The 13,608-nt window shown below is 37.7% G+C and overlaps 3 protein-coding genes and 1 non-coding gene across 5 annotated transcripts; 2 read left to right on the top strand and 2 right to left on the bottom strand.

Annotated features, from left to right (window-relative positions):
- Positions 1-48: 48 nt before the first annotated feature.
- On the top strand, positions 49-130 carry TRNAS-CGA (transfer RNA serine (anticodon CGA)). Its single transcript has one exon. It is a non-coding gene; the product is annotated as a tRNA-Ser (tRNA).
- Positions 131-2,162: 2,032 nt separating this feature from the next.
- LOC105161517 (putative L-type lectin-domain containing receptor kinase VI.1) lies at positions 2,163-4,489 on the top strand. Its single transcript, XM_011079226.3, has one exon. The coding sequence runs from the start codon at positions 2,297-2,299 to the stop codon at positions 4,343-4,345; it is 2,049 nt and encodes a 682-aa protein (XP_011077528.1). The 5' UTR covers positions 2,163-2,296; the 3' UTR covers positions 4,346-4,489.
- Positions 4,490-6,027: 1,538 nt separating this feature from the next.
- LOC105161614 (uncharacterized) lies at positions 6,028-6,807 on the bottom strand. Its single transcript, XM_011079351.1, has one exon. It carries the CDS (start codon positions 6,805-6,807, stop codon positions 6,028-6,030), a length of 780 nt encoding a protein of 259 aa, XP_011077653.1.
- Positions 6,808-7,227: 420 nt separating this feature from the next.
- Positions 7,228-13,342, bottom strand: ETO1 (tetratricopeptide repeat (TPR)-containing protein). Of its 2 annotated transcripts, XM_088880629.1 has the most exons (5): positions 11,869-13,342; positions 9,706-11,750; positions 9,132-9,423; positions 8,745-9,054; positions 7,228-7,846 (listed from the first exon to the last, which is right to left on the bottom strand). In XM_088880629.1, the coding sequence occupies exons 2-5, from the start codon at positions 11,730-11,732 to the stop codon at positions 7,614-7,616; spliced, it is 2,862 nt and encodes a 953-aa protein (XP_088736755.1). In that variant the 5' UTR covers positions 11,733-11,750; positions 11,869-13,342; the 3' UTR covers positions 7,228-7,613. The 2 variants fall into 2 exon arrangements, with proteins under 2 accessions (XP_088736755.1, XP_020549463.2); XM_020693804.2 differs by having other exon boundaries at positions 9,706-13,342.
- Positions 13,343-13,608: the final 266 nt, after the last annotated feature.

Raw genomic sequence — 13,608 nt, 5'->3', positions numbered from 1 at the left:
CTGCAAAACCAAATTAGAAATCTTCCTCAGAAAGGAAGGAACATGAAAGTCGATATGTCCGAGTGGTTAAGGAGACAGACTCGAAATCTGTTGGGCTCTGCCTGCGCAGGTTCGAATCCTGCTGTCGACGTTTCATTTCTTTTCCTCAATTTTCTTCTTCTTATTATTTTTTTATGTTTCTTTTTATTATTATATCTTTTATTTTTTCTTCTTCTTCTTCTTCTACTTATTATTAATATATATGTGTGTGTGTGTGTATGTGTTGCTTTCAATTTGGTTTTTAGTAATACTTTACAAAAATTAAAAATTGTGACATTATACAAGAAAATTCTTGAAAAATGGAGATCAGTTGTGGAAAATTAACAAACATGATTTCACATGTGGAAATTTATGTAATTCTCATTTTCTTGTGTGTAATATATATACCCAAAATTAATAGAATAATTGTGAAATTGGTGTTGCAAATATAGAAGAAAATATGAAATTGTGGGATAGCTAAATAAGAAAAAAAGATGGAGCAATATTAATTTGATGAGATGAGGAAAATGTGGAAGAAATTAGTTTGTCCGCCCGCCGGCCCTCCCTCCTTGACGTTTTCCAATTTCTCTCCCTCTCTCAATCACATTCATAATTCATGTGGTCCAGGATTAGGATGTCATCAACCCTCTCTACCTATCTTCTTTCTTAATCCAAATTAAGACATTAATTCCCTGTAGATTAAGTTAAGATAATCCCATTCCCATTAATTATATATATATTGTCAAAAAAATAAATTAATTCATATACGGCCCGGGATATAATCAAACTCATCATGAAATCTTAATTTGAAATTCAATTATGTGTCAAACGTTTATTGGATAGGTTATTAGATTGAATTTGATATAATATCCAGAATTGAAAACACATTTGACCATTGATGTTGTGATGATGACTTAAGTACTCAAAAAATAAATGCTAATTATTGATATATGTATATAAAAGAAAGAAATGATCAAAGTATAATTAAATATGAAAGGGGGTGATGCCAGTTAACATTCTTGGAGTTGGGGGATTGGTTGGACAGTGGCGGGGCCAATGCTAATCAAAGTGTATAGTATACAAGTTTCTTGAACTCTTCCTTGGCCTCACACTTCTCACTCTCTGCATCACAAACTCCACCACCTCCAGGGCCCCAACCACTACTTCCATTCTATTCAACTCAATATACACAAATATCTTTGACATTTATATCTATAGTTGACCTCTCAAAACAACTCCACCTTTAATTCTAGTTAAGAAGTTGATTAATTTGCATACTGATTACATCCCTAATTAATTTCAATATATATTGATGTGCGTAAAAAAATACGAGTATAATGGACCTGGACAATCGTTCAAGATTTGGGCCGAAACAAAGCAAATCTTGAAAAGGAAACCTGCAAAAAAGACATTAACACCTAATTAGTATTTAATTCGAGATTAAATATAGCAAAAAGGTAAATAAATGTGATTAAAAATTAGAATATGGTGAAAAGTGTAAAAACGCGTGTCAAAGGTGTCCCATGCCTAAAGGGACCAAAGCTGTATTTATAGAGAAATGTTCTCGTCTGTTGTGGGGTTTATCACACTCTCTAGATATTCGTGGAGATTGGTTGGAACATCCTTGGCCTCTTGGGGATATTATGGGCATGGGATGTTCTAAGCTTTTTGTATGGGAGCTCGGGCCTCTTTAAGCTAACTTAGTTTTATACACATCATATACTATATATATTTTATAGTCGTCAAAACCACCTGATCATGCTTAATTAATGCTGTAAATTACTCACTAATAATGATGCAAAATGGTTAACTAATTATAACTCAATATATATCTCACTGATTAATCATGTGTAGCAGCAAAATGATTAATGAGTGATTAAGGTCAGCAGCTGGTCTCTTGCCCATGATTCCACATCAAAGAGCTCAAACTACTTTTCAAACTTTAACCTTTCTTTCAAGACTGACTACATTGGTATTGGTATTGGTGTGGACGTACGTTCTTAAATGTGTGTACCTCAAATGGTCGTTGCCCCAAGTTTGATGCCACTGCAATCAGAAAATTCCTATCGCTCGCGCGTGTTGACGTGGTACAACTTTCCGCGTCATTACCTAGCACCTGCCTTTATATGTCCTCCATCTCCGTTCATTACTTCATTTAGCTGCAATATATGCATATGAATATCTTTCAACCTATATATAATTTCAATCTGTAGCTGTAGCTCAACTTTTTTTCACTTAATTTCTCATCACTTACTGTTCCTGCAGATATCCATCCATCATGCCTAATTATTACAATCCCTTCATTAATCGGCCACTACTATTCCTTGTAATAATTCTTTGCAGCCTTTTCATCTTGTCCGAGTCTCAATCCTTTGTGTATAATGGATTCAACAACTCCAATCTTGTTCGAGCCGGAGCCACTATAATCAAACCATCCGGAGCTCTCCGCCTTACCAACAACTCCCATAACGTTATTGGCCATGCATTTCATCCCACTCCAATTCCCATATTCTTCAATAATGCCTCTTCTTTCACCACATATTTTGTCTTCCAAATCGTACCTTCTACCTTAAATACTGATGGAGGTTTTGGCCTCGCTTTTACTCTCTCTCCCTCTCCACAATTCCCTGGTGCTGCCCCCGGCCACTTATTGGGAATCTTCAACCCATCCAATAATGGCAACCCATCAAACCATATTTTCGCCGTGGAGTTCGACACCGTGGATGGCCACAATGAGACATCAGACACTTACGGCAATCATATCGGAATCAACATCAATGGAATGAATTCCACGGCTTCTGATTCGGCAACTTATTACGTTGATGGGACTCATAACCGCAAGGAGGAAGTTTGGTTGGAGAAGGAAGGGCCAATCCAGGCATGGATTGACTATGATGGAGTGAAGAAAGTTGTGAATGTAACAATTTGTCCCTTGAGAGTTGCTAAGCCTGTTAGACCCTTGCTGTCTGAGCCTATTGATCTATCACTTTATCTTGAGAAAAACATGTATGCTGGATTCTCTGCAGCCACCGGAGAAAAATCCAGCTCCCATTACATTCTGGGATGGAGTTTTCGGCTTAACGGGATAGCTGATCCACTTGATCCATCTCAGCTTCCTGTTGTGCCAGTTGAGAAATCATCTCGCTCCACTAATAAAGTGAAAAAAGTACTTATTGCGACATTTTCTGTTGTGGTTTTCATCTTGTTAGGAGCATTGGTAAGTTTACTGTTTTATCGAAGAGTAATTATGAAGTTTGAGTTGCTGGAGGACTGGGAATTGGATTGTCCTCGCAGGTTCGGGTATAAGGATCTGCACAAAGCAACCAAGGGATTTAAAGAAAGCGAGAAGATTGGAGCAGGAGGATTTGGATCAGTTTACAAGGGTGTCTTACCAGCCACTGGGGTTGAAGTTGCAGTGAAAAAGATCATGTCCAACAATCCACTGCAAGGGATGAGGGAATTCGCAGCAGAAATTGAGAGCCTAGGAAGATTAAGGCACAAGAACTTGGTGAATCTTCAAGGATGGTGTAAGCACAAAAATGGCCTTCTCCTAGTCTATGACTACGTCTCAAACGGAAGTCTTGATTCGTTGCTCTACAATTCCAAGAACGGCAATTACTTGACCTGGGAGCAAAGATTCAACATAGTCAAAGGCGTTGCATCTGGCTTATTGTACTTACATGAGGAGTGGGAGCAAGTTGTGATCCATCGGGATGTGAAATCGAGCAACGTATTGATAGACCATGACATGAATGCAAGGCTAGGAGATTTCGGGCTGGCAAGGTTGTATGACCATGGGAAAAACTCACACACGACTCACGTTGTGGGCACAATAGGTTACATTGCACCAGAATTGACTCGAACGGGGAAGGCTTCAAAGAGCAGCGATGTCTTTGCTTATGGGATTCTGCTTCTTGAGGTGGCCTGTGGGAGGCCACCCATCAAGTATGAACTAGACCGGAATGTTATATTGGTGGATTGGGTGTTGGAGTGTATGAAAATGGGAAACATTTTTGAAGCTGTTGATGCTAAACTGAATTCCATGTATGTAACTGAAGAGATGGAATTAGTGTTGGGACTTGGGCTTCTTTGTTCACATCCAAAGCCAGAAGCCAGACCTACTATGAGACAGGTGGTGAAGTATCTGAATGCGGATGAAATGCTGCCAATGCTTGATAAATTAAGCCCAGCTGGTTCAAGGAGAGCTGATGAGATTACTTCAAGATTCCTGGCATTAGGTTTGACTGATAGTATTACAACTACAACGTCGTACCATTCCAGTTCTATAGGGATGATTTCTTGCAGTTCATTTGACTCTGGTAGATGAAGATTTAGGCTCAACAGTTATGCTGTAGGTTTTAGCTAGTTTATCAAGAACATGGGAATCAGCTGATATTCAAATTTATTTTATGTGTATGTACTATGTACAATTCTTAATTATATATAGTAACACATCTGGTTCTTTACCTAATTTTGTTGTCTTTGTAAAAGTTTCAAACTGGTTTCTCAGATCCAATACCTAGAAATTAGTTGATAGTCATCTCTAATATGTAGTACAACCAAGTTTGATTTCTTTTCCTAGCTTTAGATTTCAACTTTTTTGGGTTTAACACACAATTTATTGTTCAAGTATGATGTCATTTGTAAACGATAGATGTTAATCCTGCTTCAAGATGATCATATATACTTTTAGGAGGTGCGTAGCCTATTTGTTTGCATGGATGGTTTTATGTAGCACCCTCTACTCATTACGTATAATTATATTATCAATTAGGTAGCATCATCTTTTATTTTAATTTACAATAGCACTACCACTAATTTCATCATTCATAGTTACTTTCTTAGTAATAACTTCCCAATTCGATTTCATGCGATAATAAATTATACGATCACATAATCATATCTCTCATATCCATACAATACAATCACATATAACACATAGTAACAATTCCACCGATATAAAGGTAATCCAAAAAATAAACCACACTTAAATATATAAACAACCAATATACAAAATTCATATATATAAATATAAATCCAAGTTCATAATCACATCTAAGAAACCAATACATATATAACATATATAATACTACACATATAATTATATATATATAAATCCAATTAGTTAGACCTACCTCAAATCCCAAAATACTTCTATTAACACAAGGACTACTCAACGCTCTATTTTGTTGTCACGTCATATAATAGAATATTATACGTGTAATCAATATATAGAGAATATCATTAACTCTAAATAAATTACTATGTAATGTTTTTTAATATTTCATCTATATTGAAGTCCAAACCTCGTTCCATTTTTTTTTACATTACTACACTTTCTAAGCTTCTCAAATATATATTTAATTTATCAACTGACTCATAAGAATATTTAATCAAACCCTTATATATTTATTATTATCGTTTTTAATAACATCCCTAAATTATATTACCATTAAAAACCTCATTTCCCTTTTTAATAATGCAATATTTCTTAAAATATAATTTTCGGTACATTTTTATGAATTTTCTATCAATTTATCGTTACTATATAATTAAATAACAATACATAGAATTACGTATCTGGTTAATCGTCCGATGGAATTGTGTAAGTTAACTATAATAATAATTAAATGTAACAAATCTAATAATTTAATTAATCAACTATATCATTTTTATATTAAATATAATATTTAGTTCGATACTAATTTAAATAGTCAAACTCTTAAAATAGTCTGATTAAATAGTACGCGGATCAAGATAAATTATATTTAATAAAGATACTAATTAAATAATATTAATAATTTTAAATTAACGAATTCATACCTGTTTGGAAAACCCAAAGATGCCTATTCTCTGAAATAAAGCGGCTGTGTGTGAGTTTTCCTTATCTGATAGTATATATCATTATTATATACATATACTGTCAAATAAATTCATACTAATTACTTCCCCAGAAAAAAATACATCTCTGCTACTAATACATACATTGATCAAGCAGAAAATCGATGATTATGTATCCGAGGTTCTGCTTTTGATTGGCGCTATAGCATCGCATACTGGGCTCTTTACGCTACAGGGTTTAGGCTTCATTCTCCATGGGAAGAAACTCCGTAGCCCACAGCCCTTTGGTGAATGGTACGATGATCTCCTAATGCTAACACCTCGAGAGAAATAACCATAAGAATAGGGAGAACTCGGAAATGGAAGTTTCCTGTTTATAACAGATGCTTCTGCTAAGGCCTGAGCATCAGGAAGAAACCTCTGTATGATAAAGTTTGTTGAATTATTATAGCCATCACCCTCCGGTATCGTTGAGCTTCTCTCCTTTGTCGCTTCGCAATTCACTTCAATGTCGTCGTCTATCGACTCAGCTAATGAGAATATGTCGATGGCATCCGAGAAGCATTCGTTACGGCTATTTTCTTCGTCAGCATCACAGATTCCATCATAATAATCTGAACATAGATCAACCATGTGTTCCGTGGCACTGTTTAGTTCTTCCATAACTGGTGGCTGCCACCGGCCAGGGGGTGGTTTTGGAGGATGCGGGACATCATCAATATTGCCAAAGCTGTCATCTTGTTCCTTGTCTTTAGGCTCGCCGGGTATTCGTTCCCAAGAAAAGGGAACCATGTCGCTAGTGTCCTTTGAGGTGGTGTTGGATATTGGCATCATAAGCATATGGTTATGAGTGACACCAAGAGGGCGCCTAGTTGATAGAAGGGGCACACTGAGGTTCAGCTTTCTCGGGCATTCCCCGTGCAGAATTTGTTTTCTGTTTTCCTCCATGTTATGTTACAGCTTTCTACCAGTTCTAAGGACTCCAGATTTTGAGTGTATGGGTACTGAGGAACTCTTTTAGAAGGTAGTTGTAGAAGCCATAAATAGTGGACAGTTGGAATTGTGGGTATCTCGTGTATTCTGGTAAAAGTTCACTTTAAGAGCTCAAACTTTCTTGACAAGAACCATTGGCACTGCCTCCTTAAAGTCGAGGAAAATGAAAGTTGTTGTTGTATTCTCTTTGTGCATTCAATTGTAAAGGTCCATTTGGAAATTAAAAACAGCCAAGAAGCACCATGTACAGAAACATAAAAACAAAGCAACCGATGGTCCGACAAAATTCCAAAGCTAAAAGCACAAGAAAAAATCAATGGAGATGGAACATCTATTAGCACCACCAAAACTAAAACCACATGACGCAACAGCCTGTAATTTAATGTGCATATTTACTCATAACAAGTGCATCACTTCTTTGCCAATTTCAATGAAACACAAACATTGTAGGATCAATTTCTCTTTATGCTATGCGAGCTCATCAACTTACCATTGACAAAAAATAATACAAGAAAAAAAAAAGAACAAGAATGGAAGAAGTGCATATGAGTTTACAGGGCATTTGCTCTTTGTATTTTCTTTTCGCAAGACATATATTTTCTGTAATCTTCCTTCTGCTGATGTAATCATGTACAAACAAAGCTCCAAGGAAATATCAAACAAACTGCTCCCAGAGTCATGCAGTAGAAACAATGAGATGACAACAGCTGATGCCACACAAGAATTACGAGACATCCACCAAATACTGCTCGCTTTCCCTCTCACTTTGGCTGTTCTTCAGCCCACTTTTTGGCTTTTTGATAAAGTTCGAGTGTATCTGCGTGTTTAGGATCAAGACAAAGTGCAGCCTCACAGTCTTGGAGGGTGGATTTGTAATCACCCATTGAATCATGGAATGCTGCCCGAAGATGAAGCAGCTGTAGGTCTGGTTTGAAAGCTATTGCTTTAGTGAGCTCTGCTATCGCTTCAGCTTCCTTATGGTCATCCATTAAAACTGAAAGGCATTAGATGATACTTAGTTTCCAGATATTACATGCATGCATTATTATACACCATAAAAGAATTAAAATATTGCTAAAACATAATCCCATGTTACTCAAAATGTTGAGCCTTTCGCTAAATGCAGATTCAATGTTCTCATGTGTCTTTTCACATTTAGGTTGCCTAGAAAAGTGCAGAGGCAGAGATTTTTCTTTCAGAAGGTAAGAGAAGGAACTTCCAAACCTAACACTTCAATCGGGATATTTTACTTGTTGCTTCGAGAAACGGGCTTCACATTCACAAAACCTCAATCAAAAAGCTAATAAATCCAAAAATGGGATTAATCATGCTTTAATCCATCTCGTTGTTTGGTTATTATCTTAAAATCTGACTATTTGAAATAAATGCAATTGAGTATAAAATTTAAATCTCATCCATGACATACTTTAGGGTATGTTTTCATTCGCTTAAATCCACATTATTATATTAAGATTTGGAGAGTGTAAGACATATGTGGCATCTAACATAGACAATTGACTAAAAGAATATGTAATAGGTTGGAATAGAATATATGATATGGAATTTGTTATTAATAATAATATTATTGAAGTAAATAATTATATTAAAAATACTCAATATGTTTCCAACACACACACACAACAATTGGAGGAACAAAGAAGGTACAGTTTATGGACAAAATAGCAGATTATGACACATATCAAATAAGCCAAAGTCACATGGACTGCCAACTTTTGTTTACCCATTTCTATTTTTGTTTTGGTCAAATACAGATGAAACATGTTAAGTACCAAAACAATTCAAAGAAGCATTAAGCACATCATATGCTGTGAATGGTTCTCAATCAATTGTTCTTGCAAAAAATAAAAAGTTGATGGGAAGCCAAAACTTACCAGCAGCCCGGTATCGATATGGATATGTCCTTAGAGGGTCCAATCGGGTTGCCATGCTAAGATCACTTTTTGCCATATCACGGTCACAGTACTCTGAGCGTTTCTCATAAGCTGATGCATTATATCTAGCCTTCTCAATCAACTTTGTCATCTCGTCATATGCAGCTTTCCGCATATTTTTTAGATGGTATACACGTGCCAGGCCCTGATGCGCTCTTGTATGCTTAATATTCAGGGCATTCATGTAGCAGTCAACTGCATGGTCTAGTTTATCCACATCCACATAGATACTTGCCAAATTACTCAAGGCCTGCAGAAACCACATAGCTCAAGGGCAATTTTGGGTACAGATAAGGGTACAACAGTCCTATAGAAGATAATACTTACTTGTCCTTTTCTAAGGCCATCAGACGGGCACCTGAGAGCTTCCTCAAGAAGCTGGATCACATAGAATGAAGACTCATTATCTGTCGTCGTTTCAGACAGAACATATGCTTTCAGGAAAAAGGCTTCAAATGATCTCTGGATTGAGATGGATTCTTCAGCTTTTGCTATTGCTTCTTCACGATAACCTGTATCATATAAAATCCAGCCTTCATAGACAAGCCTTTCATGCTCAGACGTTGCATGGTTGCGAGCCATTCTTAGACTTCTCATAGCAGCCTTGTGGCAATTTAATCTATACCAACATACAGGTTACTCTCTCACCATTTATAGTAAATAAAATAGGAAATAAGAGAGATTTGAACCTTCCCTTCCAGGAAACATAATATAGAAAGGAAAAAAAGCAAAAATCACATTTCCTGGAAGGATATTATGACACATCTCATAACATCTTAATATGAGTATGTATACATTCTCAAAGCCATATTTATAGTCAGAGCCTCGGGGCAAATATTAGCGGACAAAGTTGATCAATGAATAATTAAGATTGAAAATATAAACGTCAAACTTTACTTACCTTAGGAGGAGGAGAGATTGACGGAACCGTAAAAGGCTCTTCCCAGGATCGTTAGCCAGCATATGGTGTACAACAGCCAGAGAGCCAATATCATCTACTGAGGACCACCTATCATAAAGTTGCATCCAGCAATCAGCCTGACTACATTGCTGCACATTATGACGTAAAAGCTCTACCAGTTGGTCACCGTGCAACTTTCCATGAAACATCATATATTGAGGATCTAAAGTTAGAAGTGCACGGACATCTGTTAGGGCTCCTTCATAGTCCTCCATGGCAATTAAAAACCAAGCACGCAGCTCAAGGCAGTCAGGAGATACCTTGAAACCAATTATCTTGTTAATCTCGGATACGGCAGCACCAATTTTGTCTTCCTCCATCAGTGAGATGGCTCTATATTTGTAAGGATAAGAAAGAGTTGGGTCCATTTCAGTAGCTGTATTCAGATCCATCATTAACTCTTTCCCGCTACTATACAGAGCTCGTTCTTGATACATCCACCCAGAAGGCGTATACTCAGAAACAAGGGAGTTCATCAATTTGTACGCCTTGTACTTGTGACCACGCTTGTTTGTGGCTCTTGCTACACCAACTAAGGAATAAACATGACCTGCTTGTACAGCTGACTCAAACCACTTTTGAGCATCCTTATATTCTTTCCTTTCAAGCATCACGCAACCCAACTGATGTAATGCTAGTTGCTTCTGCCAATCCTTAGTAGCACATTCTACCATCCTTTCCAACAGCATTACTGTTGTATTTGACTTCATGTCTTCTTCCATTGCTATTTGGCTCAAAAAGCTGTAGAGCAAAAAAGAAGCATGCCCCACTGATGCTAACTTTTCCCTAGCTTCTGAACTGCAGAAGAGTTTCATTACGTTTTGGTTATGCATTGATTTCGGCAGTTCCCTCAGAAATACCTGCAAGCATGCTGCCACCAAGAGATATGCAGTCTCCGCCAACCCATATTCAATCAGCAGCACAGCACTATCCATATCATCAACCAGAGACGCTAGGTATGAATCACAAGCAGATTTCATTTCATCACAGCAGAACCTATTGGCCAAAACAAGGAGCTCAAAAACAATATTTTGATCAAAAGAATCCACACCTTTTGTCCTGCTGAACACCTCGGCAGCTCTCATCGTCTTTGCAGAAATCCCATTCTGGGTGAAATATATTCTCTCCTTCCCCGATTCCATAAAGCAACCATACAACATTGATTTGAATGGTCTAGAGAGTGAAGCAATCTTATACCTATTGCATTTGACCTCATCGTCCCCAATACAAAACAACATATCATAATCATCATCTTCATCATCACCATGACTAATTGAAGTCGAGCATTCTTGACCTTGTACACCGGGTTCCACGCCCACGCCTTCTTCCGAGCCTCGGTGACACAAACAAACATCACTTTCAGACTTAGGATTATACCCAGATACCAACGAACTCTTTGGGCACTCCATACTCCAACCACTACAGTTCATTGCTGACACCCCAAACAACTCATCCTCCCTCCTCTCGAACCTTAACCAAGCTGAAAGTACAACCTTAGAATGCACATCCACTGCATGTTGTCTAGCGGACCGAAGACATCTCCTAAACAATTTTGGGTCAGGCAATCCCCTAAAGATAGCGCATTGCTCCATATACACCCCTGATCTCTCAGATTCAGGGCAATTCTCAAGTCTCCTATAAGCATCAGCTAAAGTTGCCACAAAATCAACAGATTTGAGACACGGATCAATCTGAGGGTGGATGAGATCCGTCTGTGGCAGCCCATAAGTGGCAAGAGCCTCTGCTATGATACTTGAAATCACAGTATTAGTCTGAGAGAAACTCGGATTACGTCGATGAGATTTCGACCTAATTGAATTAACCCTTAAATGGTCTTGCAAATGTTGGAAGAATTTCTCCCCCACACCACCGCCGGCTGCTCCCCCACCTCCACCGCCACTGGACGTACAATTAACGGCGTATACTTGGTTGCCTTTGCATCCATCTATCATCTTCAAACTACGCATTGTATTGAATATATGTTGCTGCATCTTCCCTCAATCAAATACCACCCTATAAATGATAACACAAAGCAATAGAGAGGCCAAGGAATTGAAAAATGAATGGGGTCCAGTAAAAGTAGAAAAAAGATAAAATCTTTACCTCCAAACACCACCGTTGACCAAGAAAGGAGAAATCTTTACAAACGGGAACTGGTGCTGAGAGAAATCATTCTCTCCATCAGCAAAGGGAGAAAAGGAAAAGAAGAAGGGGGATAGGAGTAAATCCAATAATTTAGTGTTTTTGAAAAGGTTTTGATTTGATGATGGTGGTTGAGGGCGGTGGCGGTGGCGGTGGTGGTGGCCGTTAATATGCACGGCCACGCTCTCTCTCTCTCTCTCTATGTATAATCGATATCTATATGCGTATGGATATCAAATAATCCGTTTTGTGTAATTAATTGTATTTTTTATTTGGCTTTTCTTTCTCACAGAAAAACTATGAGTGCGTGAAAAGGGTTGAATCAAAAGATTAAAAAATAATTTTGCAAAATCAAAAAAGAAAAAAAGAAATTAGTAGAGTGGGTATAAAATGAAGCCGTTTGTAACGGAGAGCCGCTGAAAAACCGATTGCGAGCTATAATAATAATAATAATGTAATATTTTCATTTATGTAGAGCGCAAATTTGGGGCCTCACATTAGAGGAGGTTCAGGTCACGCTCTACCGATTCGCGTGTATAAATGGGTTGGGGGGGGACATGGGATAAAGGAAGTGGTGGCGCGTGGGTGTGTGGGGTTTTAGCTGACAGAAGCAAGTATTAAAACACAACGTAATGATCTGATGTTGTAATATAAGTGTGGGTGGGCCCATACATTATTCCTGGGCCTGAGTCCTAAGCCCATCATAGTGATTCTTGAAATGTCTCTGAAAAATACTACTACACACAAAGTGGAAGGAATATGATTCATTAAGGGTGGGAGACTAGAGAAGCCCTGTTAAATTACATCACAATCATCTCATCAGGACACCCAATACACCATCACTTGATAATCAATAGCTAGATTTTTGCATACAAGAAATGAACCACCCATCTCTCAACTGCTTTAATTTATATATCATCATTCATTCCTGTTTTACAACTCAAAACCTATTTCTCCATGTACATTATAATCTTTTATTTACCATACACAAGAAAAGACATATAGTAGTTCTGGAGAAAAGAAAAACAATAATTACTCATATCATGGTTGCAGCTACTCCCGTCTCAGTACTGTATCTTGGGGAGCATAAGCGACGGCGTATGCTCTGAAAGAAGAATATAAAGATGAGAAAAACAGCGAAAATAGTGATAAGAAGGAGCATCGTAGTTTTTCCATGTCGAGCGAAGTCGGCCTGAACCGTTGCTGGAGAAGGCGGTGCCGACACATCACTCATCATCAACTAATTGAATTGCGTCTTCTACGTACATATGTGTGTGTGTGAAGTAGCTAGTAATAGTACTGGGGGTGGATGAATGAAGGAATGAATGGATTGATGATAAATGTGGTTAGGAAGCTGTTTCTCAAAGATTTTTCCCCACCACATTACCAACAAGTTTTTATAGTGGGCTGTACACTCAATTTTCACGTTTTAGCATTGGCCCATTTGAATAATGAACGAATTTGATTTGTAATGGGACCAATTCCCACTTCTCCGCTCTACCTCCCTTATCGCTTTGGATACAATATATATATACACACACACACGAAACTGGCCACAATGGCACTTGCTCAAGGACGACATCCACTCCTTGCTATTTTGAAAATTCAACTTTATTATATAAATATTGATGAGGATACTACTGAAGCACAAAGGTCGAAGTGGTTGGTCGTATAATTGATCGCAAATTAGGGTGAACAGGG

Source organism: Sesamum indicum, linkage group LG5 (genome assembly GCF_026168435.1).
Source record: "Sesamum indicum cultivar Baizhima isolate 11 linkage group LG5, ASM2616843v1, whole genome shotgun sequence".
Classification (NCBI taxonomy): domain Eukaryota; kingdom Viridiplantae; phylum Streptophyta; class Magnoliopsida; order Lamiales; family Pedaliaceae; genus Sesamum; species Sesamum indicum.
This window is presented reverse-complemented; position numbering and strand designations above follow the sequence as displayed.

Excerpts from the sequence above, each read along its gene's own strand:
- ETO1 (XM_020693804.2), bottom strand. The coding sequence starts at position 11,756 with ATGCAGCAACATATATTCAATACAATGCGTAGTTTGAAGATGATAGAT. Across the intron at positions 9,424-9,705 it reads CAATCTCTCCTCCTCCTAAG|ATTAAATTGCCACAAGGCTG; the intron begins GTAAGTAAAGTT and ends ATGTTGGTATAG. Across the intron at positions 9,055-9,131 it reads ATGGCCTTAGAAAAGGACAA|GCCTTGAGTAATTTGGCAAG; the intron begins GTAAGTATTATC and ends TGGTTTCTGCAG.
- LOC105161517 (XM_011079226.3), top strand. The coding sequence starts at position 2,297 with ATGCCTAATTATTACAATCCCTTCATTAATCGGCCACTACTATTCCTT.
- LOC105161614 (XM_011079351.1), bottom strand. The coding sequence starts at position 6,807 with ATGGAGGAAAACAGAAAACAAATTCTGCACGGGGAATGCCCGAGAAAG.